We start from the raw sequence: 25189 nt of genomic DNA on the forward strand, positions 1-25189 counted from the left end.
ACGCATTCCTACTTGCATTTTTTGTTCCCTCCCTCTATTCCCTTGGCGCATCGCATCTCGCTCCGAGGTGGGATTGCCATTGAACAGGGTCGGACGTTCTATCGGGTCGCACGTCGGGCTGGCGGGCAGAGGGACTGCTTGCAGTTGTTTTATGGGATTTGCTGGTCTGACACAGCCTTTTCTCTGCCCAGTCTGGTCGGTCGTGCGTACTGTCCAATCCTCTCTGTTTCGTCGTGTTTGTATACGGCGTTGGGGTTGCGCTCTGCGTTGCTGTGCGTGTGCATCTATCTTGTACAACGCTCTTCCCTTTCATTGCTTCTCTCTGCATCGCGCATGGCATGCAGTGGCAGCCTCAACTCCCGACCACTCCTAGGTCGGGAACCATCCATGTGGCAGACGACGAACCCACACCCCCCCATGTCATTCTTCACATCCCCCCACCACACCCAAAAAATACGTCTCAATCCAGCAATCCTTGAACCGGTCTTTTCCTAGCTTGGCTGGTGTGATTGAAATGCAGTGCGATGTGATCTATTTGGGCTTTGAGAATCGGATCTACTTGTTGAGGTCGCGAGTGACGGCGTCCAAGTCTAGGCCTAGGAACTCTTGGATGACGGTGCCGATGTTGGTGTTGTCCTGGTTGCCGACGAGTTTGTGGAGGGTGGTGGCGTCGCCGTGGGCGTAGACGTTGATGTCGATACCCGTGTGGCCGGAGGTGGAGAAGCCGATCTCGGCCCTGCGTGCGGCGACGTCCGAGATGGCGCGACGGATGCCGTCGAGGTTGACACCTGGGACGGGGCCTAGTGCGTGCAGCGCTGCGTTTGCATGCGCAGTGGATCCAACCAAGCGGATTAAGTCGGCAGCAGCCGCAACGTCGTCCAGCTCCTCATGGCCGCGCGAGAGAATCTCCTCCTTGACTACAGCAAAGACGGCTTCCACCTCGTCGTCCGTAGGCGGACCTCCTTGGGTATCCGATTCGAGCCCGAGACCCGAGGCGCCCAGGATGGAGTGTCGGATAAAGTCGCGCACGCGCTTCTCGCTCGCATGCACGCCACCGTGCGCCTTGGCCACTTCGGTGCGCACAAAGTCGATGAGCACAGCAGTGAGGATGGGCGTCGAGTGCTTGGCGTTCAACAGCCTCTGCGGGTAGTAGGCGTAGTTGGGGTAGTCGGGCGTGAGCTGCCTGCCCAACGTCACGCCGCCGGTCTCGTGGTCCGAGGTGGAGATGAGGATGGTGCGTTCGGTGCGCGACGAGTGCTGCTGGACCCACTGCTTGACGAGGCCGATGGTGTCGTGGTAGGCGATGGCCTCGCGCGCGTGGCAGGCCGGATCGTTGTTGTGCGCACACAGGTCGATCTGGGAGCCCTCGATCATGAGCACGAATCCGTCCGTGTTCTGCTCCGACTTGCTCAGCAGCTCGAGCGCCTTGGACGCATAGTGCTTGAGCGGCTTGAGCGGCAGCGGCTGCGGCGCGTTGAGCCGGTCGATCTCGTAGGGCGTGTTGCCTGCGGACAGAAGCGCCATGAACGGCAGCGTGGGTTCGCGGCCATGCTTGGTGCCAAACACATCGCCGCCGTCGGGGCTGTAGGAGGTGTTGGTGGGGAAGCCGACGCGCACGTCCCAGCCGAGCTCGGTGGCGAGCTGTACGGTGTCTTCGTCGTCCTGCCTGCACGAGCTGGCGGTGGTGTTGGGGAGGAAGGCGCAACCGCCGCCTCCGATGGCGAGGTCGAGCGTGCGTTCGCCGAGCGGGTTCTTGGGTCCGCCGACGAGCTGGGAGGCGATGAGCGCCTCTTCCGCACGCGAGGCGGCGTGCGAGATGAAGGCGGCGGGAGTAGCGTCTGTGAGGCGCGAGGTGACGACGACTCCCGTCAAAAGACCCTTGCGCTTTGCGGCCTCGAAGACCGTTCCGCACGGCTTGCCATCGGGAGTGACGCCAATGGCGCCGTTGTACGACTTCTTTGCGCAGGAGAATGCGGTGGCACCTGCGGCCGAGTCGGTGATGAGGGACGAGGAGGATCGTGAGCGGTGTGTGCCGACGAGGATGGTGTCGAGAGGCAGCTGGAAGCGGCTGTCGTAGTCGTTGTCGCCGTTGAGTGCCTGTGCAAAGTGGCGGGTGAAGGCGACCGAGGCGGGACCGTAGCCGTCGCTGATCATGAGGATGACGTTGGTCCTGACGTGTCTTGGCGTCCAGGGCCAGCGCCAAACGCCGTTCGAAAGGTCCGAGGCATACGAGATGGTGGAGCTCGGAAAGAAGAGCAGGATGCCGATGAGGACGCCCTTGAGCACGTCGAGGAGCATTTGGCGCTTTGTGTAACGGCCGCAGCGTGTCGAGGAGTGGGCGTGGCCATGGTGAGCGTGGCGCGCGCTGACGGGCTGAGGAAGCTTTGCGTCTGACATGACGCAAGTGCAGGTGCACGAGTGTAGCCTCCGGACGTGGCTACAATGCGTGGTGAGATGGTGGTGTGTCTGAGCGAGCAGTCGATAGGGGCGGGCGCCGGCAGACCCTGACAGCCAGAGCCGGGACGGTGCACGCGCCTCTCGTTTGGATCGCAGCTGGCATGGGCGCGGAGGATTTTTTTGGTGGATGTGAGATCGACTGGCTGAAATTGATTGCCGGATTCGAAAAATGACGTCCGACTGCGCCGCACCGCCTTTCGAGCGACTGAATCTACGCGACTCGCAGCGCCACTGCCGAAACGCGCTTTCTTACACCGCCTTTTTCGAGCAGAGGCTGTGCGCATTGAAATCCACTCCCGCTATCCGAGGCGCCGTCAACTGACTGCCAAGACTCTGCCGCTTCCGTGCCTGGAACCAGTGTGGAGGCTTCAACACACCGCACTGCACTGAGTCCGTGTCTCATTATTGCGAGCCGACTCCGCTTGCTTGAGCCAGCCTCGCACCCTCGCCCGCTCCGACATATAAGGATGTCATCACTCGCACCTACCTTCCGACACCCACATCGCAACCTCTTCTCACTGCAACACTCGCAACACACAACACACAACATGTCCTGGCAGCAAAATCAATACCCGCCCCCTCAGGGCTACGGCGCTCCTCCCCCCATGCCCCAGGGTGGCGGATACGGCGCTTACCCTCCTCCGGGTGGACCCCCTCCTCCCCACGCTGGTGGCTACGGCGCTCCTCCTGCTCCCTACGCAGGCGGCTACGGCGCTCCTCCTGGTCCACCACCTCCTCAGCACGGCTACCCGCAGCAGCACCATGGGCATCACGGCCATCACGCGCATCCGCCTCCTCCCCAGCCTGGCTACGGCTATGGCGCTCCTGCCCACGCTCCTCCTCCTCCTGCCGCAGCTGGTGCCTTTTACCTCGGCGTGCCCATCCCACCGCCGCCTCCTCACCAGCCTGCACCACCTCCGCCCGGCTACAACGCCGCACAAGACGTAGAGAGGATCCGCAAGGCCACCAAGGGCTTCGGCACCGACGAAGGCAGCCTCATCGCCACCCTCGCTCCACTGGACGCCTTCCAGATCGACGCGCTCCGTCACACGTTCAAGGCCACCGTCGGCAAGGACCTGCTCCAGGTGCTCGAAAAAGAGACTTCCGGCTGGTTCGAGGCCGCCCTCCGCGCAAAGGTGCTCGGCCCCGTCCTCTACGACTGCTGGCTCATCAAGCGCGCCTGCCAGGGTGCCGGCACGCACGAGGACCTGCTCAACGAAGTCATCCTCGGCAGGTCCAACTCGGAGATACACATCCTCAAACAGGCCTACCGCGCCACCTACGGCAAGGACCTCGAGCGCGTCGTCGAGGACGAGCTCTCGTTCAAGACAAAACGCATGTTCACCATGGCCATGCAGGGCGTCCGTCAGGAGGACAACGTCCCCATCAACCCGCAGGCGGTCGATGCAGACGCTGCCGCCCTCCACAACGCTGCAAAGGGCGCGGGCACCGACGAGATCGCCATCTGCGGCATCCTCATCCAGCGCAGCACGCCCCACCTCGCCGCCGTCGCACAGGCCTACCACCGCCTCTACCGCAAGCACCTCTCTAGCATGATCGACTCCGAGTTCTCCGGACACATGCGCGACGCACTCCGCTACATTGTCGACGGCGTCGAAAACGACGGCCAGGGAGTCACCCGCGACGCTCGTCTGCTCGAGGACAGCATGAAGGGCATGGGCACCAAGGACGAACGTCTCGTCTACCGCGTCGCACGCCTCCACTGGAACAAGCACCGCTTCGAGGGCCAGATCAAGCCCGCCTACGCCCAGCTCTTCCACAAAAAGGGCCTCAAGAACCGCGTAGAGGGCGAGACCAGCGGCGACTACAAGCGCATGCTCAGCGCCATGATCGGCTCGTGATTCGACCCTTTTCCACGACTTGCTTCGTCTCGATTCCTCGATTCCCAGCTTCCTGTCTGATACCCTCAAAGCAATGCAAATGCTGTATCTGTATCGCTCCATCGTCGTGTGTGTTTGTGTCATTCGTATCGGCGTCGAGTAGTGAGCATTTCCAGCCCGTCTTTCTTGGGCTTTCTTTTTGATCCGCGATTTAATCTCGACTTTATTTTTCTTTTTTGGTGGGACTGCGAACGGACCTCCACAGCTGCGCAGCAATTCATGCTTCAAGAAGCTCGTCAACTTTCCCACCACCATCCTTCCTGCTTTCTTCTTCCCGTCCCATTCTCACATGGCCAACCAGCATATCTGCATACATGCGTATGCCACGGTGCGGAAGGTTCTTCACAGTATGACGTAGGAAGACACGATGCCCATGTCGAGCGTCAACGAGAAGCTCGCGCGCGCGCGCGAGCAGGATCTGCGAAGAGCCCGCAACCTCCAGGCCAAGCTGCGTCGCACTCATGACGGCACTGATCCGGATACAGTCGCAGAGCCTGATGTGCCCGTGCAAAATGTGGCTTCTGGTGCGGCATCATCCTCGTCCAGGGCTGGACTCATGTATCTCTCCTCCACCGAACAGGCGCAGCGCGAAAGGGATCAACGTTCCAGGGAGACGCAACTCAAGCGCCAGGTCGCAGGACCCATCCCGCCCGAGTCGTGGCGCAGAGACTTTGACCGCCTCACAATCAATCGCGGCCTCTTTATCCCAGGCTCAAACGACATTTCCACAACAGCCTCGGCCAGCAGCCTCGGAGCGTTTGCGACCAAAGCGCAGCGCAAAGCCATCGGCACCGTGCTCCGCTCGATGTACGACAAGTCCAGGCCCCAGCCAACAGCGGCAGGCGTATCGACCCTGTTTGACATGACGCTTTGTGTCATTGCGGATGCGATCAATCGGCCGGCATCCGGTCATGCGCACGACAAAGGCAAGCAGCGCCAAGCACGCCCCGAGATGGACATCGAGCACATGCGTGAGGTGCTGTCGTACTTGCCCCGGCGCATGCATCAGCGCATGCTCGCGCTATACGGTAGTGTCGCCGCCACCGAGTGGCCGCTCGCGGACTGGACGGCACAGGCGCTGACCAGCCAGATGCAGGTCGAAGATCATCCGGCCGAGGGTGACTGGGACGAGGTCGGCCATTCGCCGCCCATCGACTTCTCTGCAGCACTCGCACCTGACCTCGACGCCAGCTTCACTGCGCTCGATCTGTCGTTCTCGAGCATCTCGACTCGGACGCTGAGCCGGCTGCTCTCGCTGGGCGGCGGCCAAGCAGGCGTTTCTCTGCGCATGCTCAGCCTGGCCGGGTGGAACAGCCACGCTCACTCGGCACCTGTGCCGCTCGACTCGCCAGGGCTGCTGTCGGTTCTGTCGCAGCTGCCCAACCTCGAGGTGTTGAGTGTAGCGGGCAGCCGGTTCTTTGGCCATGCGCCCGAGAGGACGGGCAAGGTGGACACGCAGCGCACCGCCGTATTTCTGCGTCGGCTCAGCCGCAGCCTCACCAAGCTGCGTGTGCTTGATTTGAGCTTTTGCGCTTGGGTGTGTGCGGATGCGGTGCAGGGTGTGTCGTGGGCGACGTCCGACGCCGTCGCCTGGCCACGCCTCGAACATCTGCTGCTCCTGGGCTGCGAGTCGTTTGTCGAATCGCTCGACGACATTGCCAACGCAACCATGCCACAAAAGCCCTCCGAGAGCTACGTTGGCGCCTGGCATGCAACACACTCGCAGAGAGACATGCGCGAGAACCCAACGCGACAAGCATCCGCTGCTCGTGCCGACCTCTTCGACGACGCTCCCACGCCGCCAAGGATCCCACCGCGATTGGCCACATTCAGCCAGCTCACGAGCAACACGGCCAAGCCTAGCATCGCGACGTACATCGTGCCACCGCCAGCTGCGGCACGCCAGCAGGGCGCGATTGGCGAGGTGGTGCAGTGTGTATCTTGTCCGCACTCGAAGGAGCGCATCGAAATGTGGCAGTGGCAACGCGCGCGTGTCCTGGACGCCGTCCACGGGCGAACCTCTCCCAACGCCCGCCATCGAAACTGGGTCGACGTCTGGTTCTAATGAACTCGCCATCGCACATGCACAGCCAATTGATCCTGATGACCTCCTGAATGCGATTCATTGCAGCGAGACTTTAGCCAGATCAAAGACCTCGATGAACTCGAGATCGCTGATTTTGGTCCCTGCAAATCTGGTGTACTCTTCAAAGATGCTCGTGTGGCTCCAGCCCTGCAGCCTGCGCAGGAGGCCAACAATGCATCCGACGCGGTACTTTCCCTTGTTGCAATGGATGAGCATCGGCCAATTGGCGGGTTGGAGGATGAGTTGTAGTGCACGCACTACGTCCGCCTCGTCCATCTCGGCCGTAGGTTCCTTGTTGATCGCGAGGCGCAGGTGGAAGGTCTGAATCCCCTGCGAGGCGGTCCACGAGGTCATGTTGGATCGGTAGTCTTCCGTGCCCAGATACATGACGCTCTTGAGGTTGAGGCGGCGCAGGAATTCAAAGTTGCGCTCGTTCGGATGGCCCGATCGATAGATGCCGCGCGAAACCATCGAAAAGTTGAGCGGCGGAACCACGAGCGCCGTCGACGACGCCGCGTCGCTCAGCGGTACTCCTAGCGACGAAGGCAGTGACGATCGATCAACCACGGCGGAAGAGGCGACCCCAGCAACCCCAGCAACCCCAGCAACCCCAGCAACCCCAGTGCTGGCGTGGACTGCGCCGCTCGAGCCGTCCGCTCGACGAACGCTCTCCGTGTCAGCATTGCTTGCAGGCAGAGGCTTGGCGCCATCACCATCGGATGCCGTCGCTTCTTTTGCCTTCTTGTCTTCTATTGACGGCTGTTCGACGACCGCCCCCCCATCTGCCCCGTGCTCTGACTTCGCCGCATCAGGTTGCGTTCCCTCTGGCGCTGTCGAGTTTGTGTTCTCGCTCCCCTCAGCCTTGCCATCATTCTCAATGCCGCTCTCCGGCGCCAGCGCCGTCGCTGGCCGTGCGACCGAGCTTGCGGACGGCGCATCGCGATCGCTTGAGAGCCACGTGCTACGCAGAAGCAAGCCAAAGGGAAAAGACCGCACAAAAGCTTCAGTCAAGGCTCCGTCGAATCAAGGTTTGCCCTAATGACAGCGTTTACAAGGCCAATATGTCGATTGGAAACACCCTGGCGTTGTGGTATGGTACAATGCAGCCGAAACGTGAAAAGGGGAATGGCGGGGCCAACACTCACGACGCCTGGGACGCTTTGGAGGCGGAAGCGTCTGTGGTGATGCCGTTGCGTTCGAGCTCTTCTCTGCGCTCGCGGCGGCGCTTGACGTCCCAGTTGTGCACACGTGCCGTGTTGACCTCCATGATGGTGATCTGCTCGCGCAGAAAGTCGAGGTCCTCCTTGGATGCTGCGAGCGACTTTTCGGCACCAGCTAGCTTGGCGCTCAGCAGCGAGATGGCCTCTTCCAGCGGGTACTCGAGCATCACATTGGCCTAAATTGCGATATCAACAGGGCAAAGAAGGTTGGTCAGCGTGACGGATCCTTGCGATGTGGTTGCAGAGCCTGACTTACGCCGAGCCAGAGATGGACGGTGTCGACAGGGTCGAGCTGAGCTTTTGCGTAGAGCGTATCGTTGAGCTCAAATGTGGTTTGTATCGCTTCTGGGTCGTCCTTCTTCTGCTGGAGGAAGTTGACCATCTGGAGCGTCTTGCGGATGTCGGGGATCTTTTCTTCGAGGCCGCGGCGGCGCTGCGCCGTGTTGAGCTCCATAAACTTGTACTTGGACATGGTCTCCTGAAACTTTTTGAGCGTAGGCTCTACTTCCTCATCGGGACCGCCCAGATATTCTTGCACATTGGACTGCAGGATACCAAGCCACCAAGGTCAGCGCTACGCTGGAGGGATGAGTGAAAGCGTGTCAAAGGCGGACTTACGATGAAAGGTGCATGTGGGATTCCGCGCGAGTTGGTTTCAACTTTGGACTGGGAAGGCCCAGCGATGGCAGGGGATGCGGACGACATGACGTCTGCTGTTATGATGACCGATCGTGGTAAAGCGTGGTGGTGAAGAGCAAGTGGAGATGTGTTGGTCTCGACAGCTTCTGCATAGCCTGGCCTCCGCTCCAGTCTTCCTTCCTACGCGTGGCGGCGTCTTTTTTTTTCGCGCGAGACAAGCTGGCCACGGCCAAAGCCGAAATCCACGTCCAAAGTGCTATCGGAAGGCGTCCGTGCATCCGAGCCCACGCCGCCAACCCTAAGCAGCAGGGCAGTGTGTGTTGCTCTTTCGGAACGCTCCCGCTGCTGAACCCATACTGTCACTATCACATCACATCTAACTTACAGCCATCATCATCACGGAAGCAACCGCACTCCTCGCTCGCATCGGTCCAGCCGTGGTCTCTGTCAAGCTTCCTACGCTCTGCTCCGGCCACGTCATCGCAGCGAACCCGATGAGCACGCCAATTATCCAGGCGGGTCAGATCCCGTCGGCCACTTCCGAACAGCTCTCGCCCATCCTGCTGCGGTTGCTCGAATGTCCCAAGGAGCTCTTGCCAGATCTCGCCTCGCAGTCGGCGGCTGCTATCGCTGATCTGCCCGAAGACTCGCGTCCAGAATCATATGAAGGTCTGCTCGATGTCGCACGCTTCTGCGTCGAGGAGGACCCTGGCTGGGCCGCCGAACGCCGAGCCAAGTTCATCGGCGGCCATCCGCGCATCGGCGCACCTCTCAATGCACCCACCTCCGAACTCAGCGAAGAGAGCCGCAAGGAACAGATGAAGGGAGGCCAGGTCGATCCCGCTACACTTGAGAGTAAGTCGAGCCGCCGCACCTCACGGATGCGTGCATGCCGCTCCAAGACTGACCCTGTTTCCTCTCTTGGCATACACAGAGCTCGCGAGGCTGAATGCCATTTATGAGGCCAAGTATCCGGGCCTCCGCTTCGTCACCTACGTCGCCGGCCGGTCCAGAGCTGCTGTCGCTGATGAGCTGGCCAAGCTGCTCGGAGACAAGGTGGCCAGCCTCGAAAAGGCGCCGGACCTGCCCAAGGACGAGGTGCGCAGCCAAGACTCGGAAGAATGGCAATCGGAACTCGAACGTGCCTCCGAGGCGCTGTGGGAGATCGCCGTCGACCGCGCGGGCAAGCTCAACGCCGAGAGCTCGACTGGTGGCAAGCCAGGCTCGAGCAGCAATGAAGATGGTGAGGACTCCAAGCCGGACGCTGGCTCCTCCTTGCCGACATCCGCGGCGGGCGACAAGGCGTCCGACGCGACGATTGGACAGGATGTGCCCTTCTTATCACTCGCTTCGTTCCGCATGCTCGTGCTCTCTTCTCCCGTGCTCGAATCGTTCTTCAAATCCGACCTCGCCGAATCCTTTTACCTCGAATCCGTCGAACGATCCCAGAGCGGCGGCGCCTACGCGTGGCATACCGCTCCGAGCCTGCCCGGCGCGCCGCGCGCCGTGCCGGGCGCCACCAAGGAGAGCAGCACAGGCGAAGCAACCTATAGCCGCGACGTGACGACGGGTACGCGCGGCAAGGTGGTGGGCTTCCTGGGCAACCTGCTTGGCGAAGAGGGCAAGGCCAAGATGAACCAGCTTGCGGATCAGGTGGGACAGCGACTCCAGACACACACGGTGACAGGGCCGCGAGCGTCGTTCGGACGCAACTCGACGCTCGACGGAGGCAAGATGGACACGCAGGAGCTCAGAGAGAAGGAGGCGCTCGAGAGGAAGAGAGCAGCGGAGGAGCGCAAATCGACGCTCGGCAACCGGCTGTTCAACGCGTTGCGCGCACCGGCGCGGACACCCTCGACGCAGGACCTCAAGGGAGCAGCAGCGGAGCAGGAGGCATCGGCATCCGCGACGACGTCGGCGAGTGCAGCGGATCGCGGGAGAACACTTCAGAAGCAGCCACCTACGTCGAAAGCGGACAAGAGGGTGAGTCTGCGCGGAACGGATCTATCGACCGAGGGGCCCAAAGCAGCGGCGGAAGCGCTCAGGGCGGCGCAAGAGGCGCTATTGCAGGAACGCCCGGCCTTTGTGATCGACGAGGTGGGCGAAGACGACGGCGAGGGCGACGACGCCGTCGAGGCCGGCGGCGAGGTGGAGGATCTGGGCGATGTCGTGGGTGAGCCGCAAGAGTCGCACGACGCGCAAGGCTTGCTCAGTGGACGCGAGGCGCAGATGGCCAAGGAGCTCCGATCGGCTCCAGCGCAATAACTCATGCCATAGCAGCTTCATACCAAAATGTCACCGCATACAAAATCGCCAGCACAGATGGTTTTCGAGAGTCTGGTTTGAACGAATGTGCGGACAAGCGCGGCCGAAAAACGGGAGTGAGCGGCGGCAGGACGACGGTTTGCCCGAAATTATTCGCGGTTGTGTGGCCTTGAAGCCAGGCTGAATCGGTGAGACCGGCGATCCTGCAGAATGAAGTCAGACAGCGCCGATTCGGTTGTGGTGCACAGACCGTCGAATTGCGACCTCTCTGGGCTTACATTCGGCCCGGCCGGGGATTACGAGTCGAGCAACACTTCCAGCATCCATCCGCTGCAGCCCATTTGTTGCTTCTTCTCCACAAACGCATGTTGTTCGCGGCTGCCACACGAAGCTGCGCTGTCCGAAGTGCTTACTCCTCCATCCGACCGCTTGTACGACGTACCTCTGCTCTTCACCTCGCTCGCACTTTTACCGCTTCCTGCGCCATCACATCTCCGAACCAATCTCCAGCCAAACCCGCTCAGATCTTTCCTAGCATGACGACCGTGTTCCCTACACAGCGACTGCACAACAAGACCGTGCTTGTCACGGGTGCCTCGGGCGGAATCGGCAAGGCTGCCGCTGTGCTCTTTGCGCGAGCTGGATGCAACGTCGTGCTTACCGCACGTCGGGCTGAGGCGCTCTCGCAAGCAGCTACCGAGTGCTCGCTCGCCAACCAGCAGGGCCAGACGGGCGCCGGAGGCAACTTTGCCGCCATTACGCTCGACATGCGCGACCGCACGCAGCTTGACGGTCTGCTCGCCAGTCTTCCGGACTGGGCCAAGAATGTCGACATTCTCGTCAACAACGCCGGCCTCGTGCTCGGCACGGACAAGGTGGGCGACATCTCGCCCGACGAGATCGACGTCATGCTCGACACCAACGTGCGTGGGCTCATCCACCTCACGCAGATCTTTGTGCGCGAGTTCAAGAAGCGCAACGCAGGCCACATCATCAACCTCGGCTCCATCGCCGGTCGCGAGGGATATCCGGGTGGCTCGATCTACTGCGCCACCAAATTCGCGGTGAACGCCTTCACGAGTGCGCTGCTCAAGGAGCTTGTCGACACCCCGATCCGCGTCACCGAGATCCAGCCCGGCATGGTCGAGACCGACTTTAGCGTGACGCGCTTCAGGGGCGACAAGAACGCGGCGGACAAGGTGTACCAGGGCCTGCAGCCGCTTACGCCCGAGGACATCGCCGAGGAGATCGTCTGGGCCGCCAACCGCCCGGCGCACGTCAACATCGCAGAAAGCCTCGTCTTCCCCGTCAACCAGGCCAGCCCCTACCACGCCTTCCGCGGCGGCAAGTGAGCTCACCTCAACACACACCTTTGGAATGGACACACTTTCGTCACAAATCGCTGCTGTTGTACACGTGATGAGTTGCTAGCGAGGACGGCGGGTCTAGTCAAACGAAGCAACTTCGTCGTCGTCGTCTTCATCTTCGTCGTCGTACTGCTGATCGCCGTGAGATTGAGCCGCCTCCTCGCTGTCGGCGCGCTGAGCTGCCGCGTCCTCGTACTGCATGAGCAGCGCACGCTGAATCTGCGCTTCTTCGTCGTCTTCGTCGTCTTCGTCATCGATGTCGTCGACGTCCTGATGTTGCTGCCACTCGTCTTGCTGCTCCTCAGGAGCTGTGCTGTGCAACTCTGTCGGATGGGACGTGGATGCCGACAGCTCAGTCTGCACGCTGAGGTCCGCCGCGTCTGCATCTGCCGTACCGTCCCTCCACGTCCATGGCGGGCGTGGGAGCAGTCCTTGATTCGCACGCACGCCGCGCACGCGGTACGGCTCGATGGCGCCCGCTGCTGCCGCTGCCCGCGAATACACGGGTGGCAACAATCGATCGCGCTCCTCGTTGACAAAGATGCGCTTGGCAGTCGAAAACCCAATACCATCCGGCTCGGCACGCAGCTCACGCGAGCCCTCGGCATCGTCGTCCAGCTCCGAATCGTCCGCTTCGGTCCAGGTAAACGTGGCCGGTGGGAGCGCAAAGCTGTACCGCACGCGGTCGCGGTGTGCGTACCCCTGCTCGGGATCGTCGTGTTCCGCTTCGGCCGCTTCGTCTTCCGACTGGTCCGAGTATGCGTCCCGCCTGCGTCGACGTCGTGGTCGGCCATCGTGCCGGCCTTGCGTTGCGTGGGCGCTGGCGGTGCCCCAGGGTACAGCTGCCTGCCCGCGGATCTCGCGCGATACGGGCCCAAGTAGATCCAGCGGATCCGCCTCCATCGCCGCTGCCCGTCGCGCGAATACCGCATCCGCTTCCGGCTCGGACCGCCTGCGCTTCTTGCCTCTCGCCTCGGCTCCTGCCGCCTCATCCTCCGCGTCCTCTTCCACTCCGCCACCGAGATGGCGTATCGCCGCGGTATCGCCTACATTACGCGGCAGCAGCTCTTCGAGCGCAAGGTCGGACCACACTTCGCCGATGATGTTCGCACTCGCAGGCAGCCCGCCCAGCGTCGCCGCCACAGCTTGGCTCGCCGGGCTCGTGCCAAAGATGTTGGAGCTTGGGCGCAGTAGAGCTGCAAAGTTGGTCGCGCCCGGCCCGTGGCGTCGGAAGGGCCACGTTGGCGCGGAAAGCACGGTGGCAGTGCCTGTGCGGAAGAGCAAGTTGGGCGACAAGTCGAGCTTCTTGGCCGCTCGCAAAGTGTCTGCCTGCGAAGGCTCGGTGGCGTCGGCGTCGGGCACTCGAGCGGGTCGCCCTGGCTCGGCTTCTTGCTCGGCATCGTCGTTCCAGCGCGCCTGAGCTCCTGCGGAGCCGACGAGCTTGGTGCGCGACGCCTTGTTGATGAACGGGTTCCAGCCGTTGGCCACTGCACCTCGCCGCCCGTGGCTCGCGTGGCCGAGGGTCATCAGTCCCTCGAGTCCGCCGCCAAAGTTGAAACCGAGCGTGTCGGCTGCATCGCCCAGTCCTGCAGCAAGCGAGGCTGCGGCTGAGGTCGAAGAGGCTGATGTGCCGTGTGCCCCGCCGACGATGGCACTGTCTGCAGCAATCGCGCCTCCGAGCGGTCCAAAGAGATTGCCAAATGGATAGGACGGATGCTGATCTGCCGGCAGCATGTCGCCATGCATGTCGAGAGAGGCCGGCACAAGGTCCTCGTTGAGCGAGACGAATTCCGCGGTGATCTTGGGTCTAGGCACGGCTAGCGCTGCATCCGCCGCATTGAGCGCAGCGTCCTCACCATCCGAGTCGTCATCGTGTGCGCCGTCACGAGTGGCGAAGATGGTGCTGAGAAAGGCGTGGCCGGTGCCAGAGGCGCCATCGGGTGCATTGGCGGAGGCGTCGACGAGATGGTTGGATACGAGCGCATTGAGCTCTGGATGATGGTAGAAGGTGGAGCCGAGCACAAAGTTGCCCGGCTGCTGTGCATGGCTTGCTGCCTGTGGGTTGGCGGACGGGTCGTGTGCGGCAAGCGGGTCGATGGGATCGAGATAGAGCGGCGGAAAGGTGAGCGCGCCGCCGGAGCGCGTGGTGCCGACGGATCTGCGCGGGTATACGGACGAAGAAGAGCCCGAGCCCGAGGCCGAGTCGCGCTGCTGGTTCGCGACGGCACGGCGCTGTGTGTAGGGCAGTCGGTTGTAGAAGACGTCGGAAGCCATTGTGTTAGGATGCCACTGCGGGCCGATGTGAGTCTCTAGGGCGCTCTCGTGTGTTGTGGATGCATGTCGTCTTGTCGCTGCACGGTTGCGCGGTAGTGCGTTGTTGGTGGAATGGTGCAACGGGTGGTGTCGAGTGTTTGGCCCTCTTTGCTGCCTCCACTGTGCCGCTGCAGAGACCAACACCTGCAGATCTCGAATGCATCTGCCGTCGAAATCGGGCGCGTCAACAAATCGTGTTAGGCCGAAGAGCATCTGTCTCGTCGACGCGCGTAAAATTGACGAGCTGAGCGAGACGCGTGAGGTGGGCAGAGGCACTGGACCAGTGTTGTTGTTCTCGAGGTGTTGCTTTTGCTGCCAAAAGTCGCGCGCGCGGCACCTCCTCTCGATGCCATCAGCATCCCTCACTACCACCATCACCCCCAGCACGCTAAGGACTCACAAACACACCCTCTCCGCAATCATGGCAACGATCCAGGAAGTGCTCGACCAGGTCGCTGCGCTGCCCACCGCGCCCAAGCCCTACGTCAACCCCTATGCAGGCCACCGCGCCCTCGCCGAGCACGAGCAGGAACTCCTCGGCGAATACGCTCGTCTTGCAGACACCATCCGACGTGTGAGTACGCCTCCCGCATCCACTATGGTCCACCTCTTACTCCGGCTGACTCCTTCTCCTCACTCTCCGCCAAACAGGTCGCAGCGCTTTCGACCATTCTCTCGTCCTCCGCTGCTCACGCCGACCTGCTCACGCAGATGCGCGTGCTTGAGCGCAAGATGGGGCTCGTCCTTACGCTTTACAAGGCATCCGTCTGGGCGACCGTGCAGGAACAGGCAGAGATGGCAGAGGCAGAGGCCATGGCCGCCGCAGGCGCAGACGCGTACGGCCTCGACATGCACCCCGACGCCTACAATGGCGACGGCGCCAATCCCTACTATTACAACGCCGGCGCAGCGCCCGAAGAGTCGGCAGACGGGGACGACACCGTCGTCATGCGCCAGCCAGAGTACTACTGAGCCGATTGCATGCCAGACTCTGTACCTCTCCATTTAAAACCGCTGGCAGTGGCTCTGCCTTGACGCCTCAGTATCTCACCAAGCCTCGACATCCACGCCTATCCAGCAGGCATTCGCATTCGCAAGACGGAGATTCAGCTTGTCGCGCACAGCCAACCAGGCTTTCATATCCGCCGAAAGCGAAGCCTCCGCTCGAACGCAACAGATACACGCATGGGCTCGCCGAGCTGTGCTCTTATGGCGCAATCAGCCACGCACCTCAGTGATCGCAGCACCAGCGCCACACGCCCTCGCATCGCGATCAATTCCGCGCTCGCCCGAGTCCAGTCACATCACTGCCGTATCGGCGACGTACATGCTGATGCAATTCAATTGATACCCGCAACTGCTGCTTCTGTGCTGTGCAGCCCAGGCTCAGCCAAAGAACGACTTGATCTCGGCCAGCACCTCGTGTGGCGCCTCTTCGGGGATGTAGTGACCGCAATCGAGTGCTCGACCTTCCACCTTTTGGTGTGCGCACTTTTGCCACAGATCGAGCGCGTCGTACAGCGCTTGGATCACGCCCTCCTTGCCCCAGATGACGCGCAGCGGGCAGGCGATCTTGTGGCCGCGCTCGCGGTCGCGTCGATCCAGGGCCAGGTCGGGCGCATTGATGGGTGCCGAAGCACGGTAGTCTTCGCACATGGCAGCCACCGAGCTCTCGCGCGACAGATTCGCTAGATGCACTTCCGCCCGCCACTCGTCGACGGCAGTCTGGGCAGAACCTGAGCTCGGCGTGCTGCGAGGGAAGCGCGCGACAAGCGCATTGTAGTACGCGTGCGGATCGGCAAGGATGAAGCGTTCCGGAAGCGAGGGCTGCAACAGGAAGAACCAGTGCCAGTAGAGAGACGCAAATCGTTTGTCCGTCTTCTCATACATGTCCAACTACAATGCCAAGCCGCGTCAGCAAACATCGCCATCTGAAAGGAGGAGAACGGAGTACTTACCGTGGGAGCAATGTCGAGCAGGATGAGCTTCTTGATCTTATCGGGTGCATCGAGTGCCATACGATGTGCGATCCTCGCGCCGCGGTCGTGCGCGACAACAAAGAACTCGTCGTGGCCCAACTGGCGCATGAGCTCGACCATGTCGCGTGCCATTTCGCGCTTCGAGTACCTCGAGTATCCCGGCCCGCTCTTGGGTGCCGGGCCGTCGTTGTTGCCGTTGCCGCGGTTGTCCGGCACCACCACATCCCAGCTTCCCTCGGCAGCAAGCGCCGGTGCGATGTTCGCCCAGATCACGTGTGTCTGCGGATGGCCGTGCAGCAGCAAGATGCCGCGCTTGGGCTTGTCCGAGGATGGCGATCGGCGGTAAAAGATGCTCACATCCACATCAGGGTCAGTTTCAGGGGGCGGGATGCGCGCCACTTGGGAGCTGAAGCCAGCCTCGTCGAATGGGTTGGTGAATGACGCCATGCTCGATGCCTGTGGATGGGTTGGTGGTCACAAACCAAGTCGCCCTACCATAGCCGGTTCGAGTTCCGGCAAGCCGAGCATGCGGGGAAGCCGAGATTTTGACCGGCCGTGTGATCCGTGCACATCCTCCCGACGCCGCTCCGCTTATGCATTTCACTTCCGAAATACTTGACGAAGTGCGCAATCACCACAGCGGCGTGAGAGCTCCCCGGCGACACAGACCTCAGTTACAGCCACGAGCATCATCGGAAAGAGCTCCGTGGCAAGAAAGAAGGTGAAAAGCGGGCTCGTGCGCAATCGCCACTTCCCGGTGTGGCCTTTCGCCGGATTCAAGCCCGAGAAAGCTCGCAACATTTTCTCGTCCCGAGGTGACATCTGCTCTGCGGGCAAAAGCGGTTCTTCCTCTGCTTCTCATGCGCTTGGGTCCGTGTCGCAATTCACCCGCGCGCGAGTCCGTGAGACTCCTCGCACCGCACTTCGACCAGCCTGGACAGCTACACATCCATATCGTCTTTAGGATACTTCTATGCTAGTATTGCGATAAGATTACAAGAGACCGGGAGCTATGCATCCGCAGTGAAGGGCACAGCAAGGATACGTGGAGAGTGTGGGACGGTGACGTGCAATTACAGGAACCTTGAGCCCGAACCGAAAAGTGAGAAGAAAGAGCACGAGTTGAAAGAAAAGAGCGCAAGCCATCACCGGCGGTCCGCATAGTAGTCGCCCGTGGCAGCCGCGAGCGTGCTCGAGCTCGGTGCCTGGCTGTGGTGCGGAGGAGCGGTAGCCGAGTATGCCTCCTGCGGCTGTTGCGCGTACATGTGGCTGGCATCCGACGCGGCGGGGTTCTGAACGAGATTGCCTCCGCCAAAGCTGTCGTAGCTGCTGGCGCTGTGAGTGTGGCTGTGGGATCCGCCGCCGCCCGTGGAGAAGGAAACGCCTGGGCCCTGCGCATAACCCGTCGCCGCACCGGGAGCGTTGAACGCCATGTCTTGGCTGCCCATGTTCCACGCGTTGCCACCATATCCCGCCGAATGATGTGCGCCTGGGTTCGAGACTGCATAGGCGCCCGCAGCGCCTCCCTGACGATCGTAGTCAAACGACCCGGGCAGACGCGTGTCCTTGATCGAGGGCGACGAGCTTGGATAGCTGACATCTCGGTAGTGGCCGCCCGAGAGATCGACCGACGACAGAGAGCCACCCATCGCTCCGCCGAACGATGCATCCGGACCCAGGTCGGACAGCACCGGCGGACCGCCTTCGTAAGATGCGCTGTACTTGCCGATGATCTTGCACAGCGCCGAGGCAAGCACCTTCCACGGGAACACCTTGACGTCCTTCTCGATGTTGCGCGGCTTCGGGTTGGGGAAGCTCATAATGAGCTTGAAGAAGCGCTCGCATTCGCGCTTGTTCTTGCTCACCGTGATGGGTCGGAAGCCCTCGAGGTTGCGGCGGATGCGGTTCTTCTCCTCGACGGTGAAGCGACTCGCCACCAGCGCCTCGAGCAGGTAGATCGTGTCGACCGAAGTGACAAAGCACTCGTTCTTGTCCTCGCGGAAGATGCACGAGATGACGATGCTGTTGGGCACGTACTGCGACGGCAGAATAGGTCGGAAGGTGGCGTGGATCGTGGTGCCCTCCTGTCGCCTCCAGAACTGCACCAGACGACGCCCGCTCCTCCACTCGTCGTGCGACCAGCCCACGGCCATGTCGTTGAGGTTGCCGTGCAGCTCGAGCCTGGCACGTGGAGCACCTCCGCCCGCACCGCCCGGAGGGCTGTACATGGGATCGTGCGACGCCATGGCCGGAGCAGGTGGGATGGAGCCTAGGATCTGCGTGGCGCGCATGAGCTGCGGGATGCCGCCGCCACCGAGTCCGAGCTCATCCGACGAGCCGGAGCCACCGTGGTAGGCGCCGGGAGATTGCATCGTGGTGTTGGATCCCAGAGATTCACGACGAGCATCCGAGTCGTAGAATCCACCGCCAAGACCGGGAAGCATGGCATGGGAGCGACCAGGCGTCAGCTGCCCGGGCACGCCCATACCGCCTCGTCCCGTCTTGCGACCGATGGATTGAGCGTTGCGAGCATCCTGGCCGATCGGACGGCCATACATGCCGCTGCCGCCCGCACCCAGCACGGGGAATGAAGCAGGGCGGCGAAGCTGGGCGTGCTCCGAGGAGCTGCGAAGGTCTTCCAACGGATCCGCCGATCGCTTGAGCGATCGGGGCGAGCCGCTCTCGACCTTTGCCGACTCGTCGCTACTGGCGCCTGGCGTCACCGACACGCCAAGACCGATGGGCCGAGAAGGAGGGCGATTGATGGTGCGCGGGTCGCTGTAGCCCACCGATGGCAAGCGAGTTCGCGTCGGCGAAGTCTCGGCGGGGAGACCCGACGAGCGACCCGATGGCGACCTTTGCGCAGGGACGAGGTTGTAGTTGTTGTACTGGCTTGCATTGACGTCGCCAAACGAGTACGCGCTGCTTCCGCCTCCAAGACCAAGCTGGCTCACGCCCGAGTTGAGCGATTGGTGGCGCGTATGACCTGGGACATAGTTGGCCGGACCGGCGGCTGCCGAGCGGATGGGATCGGCGTAATGCTGGTTGGTGGATGGGTTGAATCCTCCGAGAGCCTGTGTTTGTGCCAAGGTGCCCGCGCCGCCGAGGTCGTGATGTGTGTAGTTTCCATGCTGCTGCGATCGCGGAGCCTGTTCGTCGTAGCTGTAGCTCGAAGGGTCGGCCTTGACACGTCCGAATCCAGCAGGAAAGCTGCCAGCGGCGTTGTAGCCTGCTGCGGAGCTCGAGGAGGGGTCGGGAGACTGGAAGGTGGACGAGGCCATCGACGAGGGGCCCGTAGGGCCGAAGCTGAGGGCAGGGTTGGTGGATGCAGCCCCAGACATGGCGAAGGTTGATCTGTGACGGTCGAGCTTGAACAGTGATGGGAGCTGGAAGCTGTCAAGGATGGCAGCGAAGGCTAGCTACTTGTCTCGTAGTGGCCAGGGAAGAAGAATGTCGCAGAGACGGTGCAGATGATGGGCAGTGACAGTGAGGTGAGACAAGTATGGTGGTAGTGGAAGGGGGAGAAGCAAGGAGAGAGACGCAAGATGAGTCAAAAGAGGGGGGGAGAAACCGCAGGAGAGACAAGGATAGATAAGACACCGTGAGACGGAAGCAAAGGTGAATCAGAAGCAGCTGTCCAAACAGAGGCTCCTTGGCTGATGTCGGACGGGCGGATGACGAGTGCGCGAGGCGTCGAGCGAGGAGAAACAGTGCGGGGTGAAGAAGCGACGTGCGGTGGTCAGCATGCCAGGTCTCTCGGGTACGGCTCCAAAGGTGAGACCCGATGCGGGCGGCCGGAGCTGTCGACTGGGCGAGACGGCGCTGGCAGGCGCAGGCGAGACAGCAGTGCCTGTGTCTACCGGAAGAGGCAACTTACGCCGAGCGCTCGAGAGCTCCGCGTCTGAGAGAGCGGATCGAGTCGACGGATTGGGAAATGCAGCGGGGGCGGAGATGATGGAGGTGCAGAGGTGGAGAGCGGCTGGCAGCGGCAAGACGAGGAGAGAGGTCGAGCGTCGAGAGGCAGGGGCACAAGCAGGCGGCAGCGGCTGCCCCAAGTCTGTGACGGATATGGACACGGAAAGGGAAGGAGGGGGTGATGAAGCCGCCTCGAGCGAACGGCGACGATGCAGGAAAGCTAAAGCGGCCAGCCACATGCGGCGGCGGCGTCGCGGGCGGCTGGAATGGCAGACCGGGCGAAGGGAGCAGCGAATACGCAGCACGGAACGGCGGATGCAGACGAGTGCTGCGCTGCTTATGGACGAAGGAGCGGATGCAGGAGGATGGCGAGGGGAAGGGTGCAGGCGACGAAGAGAAGCGGCAGCCTCAGCTGCTGGTGGCAGGGAAGACACAGGCTGTAGACGGCATCATGGAGCGGAAGGCAGTATGGCATGCCACAGTCAGGCGTGGAAGCCAAGAGACGAGAAGCGGATGTGAGACACGACCGCATCTGAGCATGACAGGCAGCATACAGCGGCGGCGGCGTAGGTACCAGAAGAGCAGCCTACTTGTGACGACAGGCGCGCGCTGCTCTTCGCGCTCTGGCTTGACGACCGCCTCTGTGCCGTGCAGTAAAGAGGCGCTGCGAGCCTGGGCTCTGGAGCTCGATTCGACGATGCCGAATGCAGCTGACTGATTTTTTTTTCTTTTTCAAAATGCCAATCCATCCAAGGGCGGAAGCGGCGACAGTCAGGGAATGAGGGTGATTTTTTTTTTGGAGAAATTCGATCCGGACCCACAGCCACGGCTGCAGAGAGCGACAGCCTACTTTGGGATCTGCTTCGGGTTTAGGGAATGAAAAAAAAAGACGAATTTCTTCAGAAAAGTCCCACTCGCGCCGCTTCATGCAGTCGCTCCTGTCTGCCCTCGTCTGGCGTCAAGAAATCCTTTTCCGGCATTTTTCCTTTCGCCCCCCAATGCATACCGTCCGCATCGGGTGATTTTCGGCAGTCTCGACACGCTTCCATGGAGCAGGGAAGGCAGGAAGGCAGGCAGGCACCCCATGGCCGCTGAATAGCCACACAAGCCGAATTCGCGCTGAGCGACAAATTGCACCGAACGGCATGTCGGAGGCGTACAGTACGATCGACAGAGCGACACAGGCTCAGCAAGAAGAGAACCATCCGAGCTGTGAACGGGGCAGCGGCACCTTCAGACTTGCGGGCAGCTCCGGCTCAAATGTGAGACACGGCCGACAGCACGCCCCCGGGCTGGTCAGTCGAGGAAAGGTGTGAGATGGCCAGGCAAGCGAGGCGAGGCGAGGCGAGGCAGGGCGGGGCGGGGCGGGGCGGCAAAGCGGACACTCTGCATGGTGGCAGGACCGAGCGGGAGGCGCTCGCTAAGGTACGAACGTACCGCCCCAGCTATCGGGAGGAGGCGGCTAGCACACTGTCTGGCATTCGCAAGGTTTCATCCAACGGCTGGGGTGCAATTCGGAGGCGCACAGAGGCGGAGGCACAGCAGCCAGCGGAGGTGCAAGGGCGGTCGGGGTAGGCTCACAGGCGAGACATTTGACAGCAGGGGGACGACAGGCCCGATTGCATCCGCGGTCACAGTCTTGCGATGCTCAGAAGCTGCTTTTTCGACGACTCAAAGCCTGCTAGATGGGCTCTCACCAGAGATGCAGCGCAGCAAGTCAGGACGTTGGGGCCGCCCACGCAGCCCGCTTAGAGGAGACTTAGGGAGGCTGAGACACCAGCTGCACTCGCGGAACGGGCTCTGCTCAATCTTGACAGCCGCACACGGCATCCACATCCTCCAAAGCTGCAGCGTCGAGCACGACAGACAGTGGGAATGGCTCGATCGACAAAGCGGGCGCTGCTTCCGTGTTTTTTTTTTTTCCCGTGTCGTGGCTTGCAGAGGCTCTTGCTTCTTGCGCTTCGAATGCAAGATTTGGCAATCAGACCGGAAAGGCCAAGACGGGGTCGTTTGACATTGTTTTGCGACTCTAGCCCGGCGAGGAGAGGAGACCAGACGAGAGATCGGGCGGCAGGAGCGCGTCCACAGGCCAGTAACGCCCACAAAGTTGAGCAGCAGCGATGATCGAGATATAGTAGGACGGGGTAGGGACGAGGGCGATCGGAGCGGCTCTTCGCGCGCCTGAGCCGCCAATTCTTAGCACGAAATCTCAGCCGGCGATGTGAGACATCTGCTGGTATGCTGTCTCACAAGCTGCATACAGCAGGCCAACTGCGCTGTCCCTAAGCGCGCCCTCCACAGCTCCTCCTGCGCTCCTTGCCTGAGTCGCCTTGCGCCGCCGCTGCCGCCATGCACAATTGACTGTGAACGAATTTGAATTGCGCCGCGGGCTCGCTGCCACATCGATCAGCGACCTATGCTACAATACATGCGAAGCGAAGCCATGGAAAAAAGTGGGGTGATATTGCACCTGTCCAAGCACCAAACGGTTTCGTTGCCGTCTGTTGCGAGCTTCTGGCGGCACTGCTTTGCATGCTTGATGCCCGTCGCAGCGGGGTGCTTACACAAATGTCTAGCAGTGCATGGTTTCTTCGGCAGTGCCCCTGCCAGTGCAGTTTGCGACCCCAAGACCCTGACTGCCACAGCGAAAGCGAGCCAATTTCAACTATCCGCTAGCGCGAATCCACTTCGGCTATGCTCCGCCCAAATCTTGGCTCTGCAGCCCTGACAACTCGTAAAGTGGCAGTCTGCTCTCAACCAACATGGCAAGGACCATGAATAGCAACACTCTCGACCGGCGCTCTAAACGCTCTTTCGTCGGCCTCGGCTGGCGCTTAGCCCGATTTCATGCCGAACGTTGCGCAGCGCTGCTGGCGATTTTGAGGAGGCTTTCCCCACTACATTAGGCCGTCCGGGCTGTGCAGGCCGAGGCCCAGCTGGAGATCGGCCTAAATTGCTGCAACCAGGCTGTAAATTTGTGCGGCGGGATCGCTCGAGACTGCCGCGGGTGGGAAAAACAAACAGATGGGCGCTTGTGCCGTCAATCGCCCATCCTCGGCCGTCAAAAAGCGAACCTCGATTCCAAGCCCCGACGAGCCCAGCCTCTTTGCCAAGTTACGCCCCGCCCCAGCCTCGCTTTCAGGCTCGAACAGCATGAAGCAAAGCTAGTTATAATATACTTTGGGCGATCGCCTCGCGGCACTAAGATCCTCAGCCGCCGTCTGAACCCGTTCGAACCTCGCGCATGATTGCAAACTCGCAGCCTATCAAGCCACAAACCACGCCTTTCGTTTTGACCGAGTCCCGACTGAGGAACGCTGGCAAGGGCTAGGCCAAGAACATACAAAGTAGGCTTTGGACAGGTTTGGCCTCATCGGAAATACCTTGGCTTTCAGCTGCCAAGTCTGCTTCTGCCAAAGGGTGGTGGGTGAGTTCAGCAAGACCCGGAACGAATCGAACAAGATCTGATGGAACTCTTCAGCCGCCACGCGCATTGAGACATGCGAGCGCTTGCAATAACGTTGAATGTCAGCTGGACAAGCATAGCCCGAAACCTGCGAACGCATAGCTTGACTGCTCGACAGGGCGACGGGAGCCATGGTCTTTGACGCGAAACCCAATATCCGAGACACCAGGGGCGACACACAGCCCGCAGAAACCCGCTCACGCTGTGTCTTCAGCGTGAAACCCGTCAGACTTTCGCTTGGCAGGTCTGTGTCACAGTATCTGGAAGCTGTGCCTGAGTGTCTTGCTCTGCATAGGACACGTGCGAGACTGTTCAGGTCGTGTGGGGGCTGTCAAGTTCAGGGCGACCATAGTGAGGGGGGCAAAAGGCCTTTCTGTGCGTCGCTGGTCCATAGCGCTGCCATGCTTGGACAAGGTTGGGCTTCTTTGACCGCTCGAAGATCCTGCAACCCTGCAAGTCTGTTTCTAGCCCTGATTGCAGCTTCGGGCTGCTTGCCGAACCGCTCGTGCTGAGGACGCACTGAAATGCAAAGGGGAGACGCCCGTTGATGGAACCTGGCTCGGCCGTGCCCTATCACCCACGCTTCAGTCCAGCTTCACTGCTCTTTGCATGGCCCGGAACATCGGTCAGTGTACTGCATCCTCCAAAGAGCCTGCAAGGTGGTTCCTAGCTCGCTTAGAGCCATGCAGCACAGTTCTCTCAAGCCACGGAATTTCGCGCTCCGAACATGCATGGTGCTTTGCGAGCCTGGACATGTGCACTTGCTCGTGAGGCGGTACTGCAGCTCTCGATTCGAGGCTCCGCACCTTCCACGAAACGACCCGCGGCCGTCGACTCAGGCACAGTTTGCAGCTTCGTCGGCTCACGACTACCGACGTGGCACCGAGCTTTATCTGGAGCCGTAGCTGCTCTCTGTGCCCGAGAACCACACACTCTCTACGCTCATTCGAGCCTGTTGCATCTGCTGAGAGGCGGAGACGGATCTTCTACTTAGCCGAGTGACGCTGAGCTCAATCAAGCGGTCCCGAATCGGAGCATTGAGCACCGAGACTCAGCCGGCAGTTGAAATGGCCGATGAACTCTGCGATGGTCACCACTCCGTCCAGGCTGGAAATGCACTCCCTCTTTTTTTGCTGCAGCTCGCTCGGCACATGCACCGCACGTCGACCTCGCATTACCGAGGTGGGTTTCAGGAACACGGCGTATGCACAAGGCTCAGGCACCTGAAGTCCACCGAACTTTCGGCATGTCTTTCGCTCGCCCTCCCGGGCAGTGACACTCATGAGCACCTCTCGGCCGTTCGACGTCTGAGCTTCATTCAAGGTCCCCCACCCGATTCAAAGCTGCTGCACTTCCCTTGGTCGCATTTAATCGGGCTTTCCTTCGACCAATCGGAAATCGATCGGATCGCCATCAGTCGCACGATGCACAATCCACAACGGAAGTGATGACATCGAACAAATGCAGCCATGTGCACACCGCAGGGCACGCCTCTCGTCCATACGCGCGAGAAGGAGAAGAGAAGAAACGCGAGGTAACGGAGTGTGGAAAATGGGGCATGGACGCGGCGGGCGGACCAGA

At 61.2% G+C, this 25189-nt stretch overlaps 10 protein-coding genes across 10 annotated transcripts; 5 read left to right on the plus strand and 5 right to left on the minus strand.

The window, feature by feature from the left end:
- Nucleotides 1-555: 555 nt before the first annotated feature.
- On the minus strand, nucleotides 556-2397 carry PAN0_009d3685 (repressible alkaline phosphatase; the record flags this gene model as incomplete). The annotated part of the gene is made up of 1 exon (XM_014800645.1): nucleotides 556-2397. The coding sequence occupies one exon, from the start codon at nucleotides 2395-2397 to the stop codon at nucleotides 556-558; it is 1842 nt and encodes a 613-aa protein (XP_014656131.1).
- A 608-nt stretch (nucleotides 2398-3005) lies between these two features.
- On the plus strand, nucleotides 3006-4319 carry PAN0_009c3686 (annexin a4; the record flags this gene model as incomplete). Its single annotated transcript, XM_014800646.1, has 1 exon — nucleotides 3006-4319. The coding sequence occupies one exon, from the start codon at nucleotides 3006-3008 to the stop codon at nucleotides 4317-4319; it is 1314 nt and encodes a 437-aa protein (XP_014656132.1).
- Nucleotides 4320-4725: 406 nt separating this feature from the next.
- PAN0_009c3687 (uncharacterized protein) lies at nucleotides 4726-6423 on the plus strand (the record flags this gene model as incomplete). The annotated part of the gene is made up of 1 exon (XM_014800647.1): nucleotides 4726-6423. The coding sequence occupies one exon, from the start codon at nucleotides 4726-4728 to the stop codon at nucleotides 6421-6423; it is 1698 nt and encodes a 565-aa protein (XP_014656133.1).
- A 57-nt stretch (nucleotides 6424-6480) lies between these two features.
- PAN0_009d3688 (Prefoldin, subunit 3) lies at nucleotides 6481-8369 on the minus strand (the record flags this gene model as incomplete). The annotated part of the gene is made up of 4 exons (XM_014800648.1): nucleotides 6481-7405; nucleotides 7590-7840; nucleotides 7921-8208; nucleotides 8283-8369. The coding sequence occupies 4 exons, from the start codon at nucleotides 8367-8369 to the stop codon at nucleotides 6481-6483; spliced, it is 1551 nt and encodes a 516-aa protein (XP_014656134.1).
- A 428-nt stretch (nucleotides 8370-8797) lies between these two features.
- Nucleotides 8798-10568, plus strand: PAN0_009c3689 (ohcu decarboxylase protein; the record flags this gene model as incomplete). The annotated part of the gene is made up of 2 exons (XM_014800649.1): nucleotides 8798-9158; nucleotides 9238-10568. 2 exons carry the CDS (start codon nucleotides 8798-8800, stop codon nucleotides 10566-10568), a joined length of 1692 nt encoding a protein of 563 aa, XP_014656135.1.
- A 365-nt stretch (nucleotides 10569-10933) lies between these two features.
- Nucleotides 10934-11920, plus strand: PAN0_009c3690 (NAD(P)-binding protein; the record flags this gene model as incomplete). The annotated part of the gene is made up of 1 exon (XM_014800650.1): nucleotides 10934-11920. The coding sequence occupies one exon, from the start codon at nucleotides 10934-10936 to the stop codon at nucleotides 11918-11920; it is 987 nt and encodes a 328-aa protein (XP_014656136.1).
- A 93-nt stretch (nucleotides 11921-12013) lies between these two features.
- Nucleotides 12014-14623, minus strand: PAN0_009d3691 (uncharacterized protein; the record flags this gene model as incomplete). The annotated part of the gene is made up of 1 exon (XM_014800651.1): nucleotides 12014-14623. The coding sequence occupies one exon, from the start codon at nucleotides 14621-14623 to the stop codon at nucleotides 12014-12016; it is 2610 nt and encodes an 869-aa protein (XP_014656137.1).
- A 46-nt stretch (nucleotides 14624-14669) lies between these two features.
- PAN0_009c3692 (uncharacterized protein) lies at nucleotides 14670-15220 on the plus strand (the record flags this gene model as incomplete). Its single annotated transcript, XM_014800652.1, has 2 exons — nucleotides 14670-14822; nucleotides 14900-15220. 2 exons carry the CDS (start codon nucleotides 14670-14672, stop codon nucleotides 15218-15220), a joined length of 474 nt encoding a protein of 157 aa, XP_014656138.1.
- Nucleotides 15221-15634: 414 nt separating this feature from the next.
- Nucleotides 15635-16674, minus strand: PAN0_009d3693 (alpha/beta-hydrolase; the record flags this gene model as incomplete). Its single annotated transcript, XM_014800653.1, has 2 exons — nucleotides 15635-16144; nucleotides 16207-16674. The coding sequence occupies 2 exons, from the start codon at nucleotides 16672-16674 to the stop codon at nucleotides 15635-15637; spliced, it is 978 nt and encodes a 325-aa protein (XP_014656139.1).
- A 698-nt stretch (nucleotides 16675-17372) lies between these two features.
- Nucleotides 17373-20381, minus strand: PAN0_009d3694 (uncharacterized protein; the record flags this gene model as incomplete). Its single annotated transcript, XM_014800654.1, has 2 exons — nucleotides 17373-19646; nucleotides 19896-20381. 2 exons carry the CDS (start codon nucleotides 20379-20381, stop codon nucleotides 17373-17375), a joined length of 2760 nt encoding a protein of 919 aa, XP_014656140.1.
- Nucleotides 20382-25189: the final 4808 nt, after the last annotated feature.

This window comes from Moesziomyces antarcticus, assembly GCF_000747765.1.
Source record: "Moesziomyces antarcticus DNA, scaffold: scaffold_v10009, strain JCM 10317, whole genome shotgun sequence".
Taxonomy (NCBI): domain Eukaryota; kingdom Fungi; phylum Basidiomycota; class Ustilaginomycetes; order Ustilaginales; family Ustilaginaceae; genus Moesziomyces; species Moesziomyces antarcticus.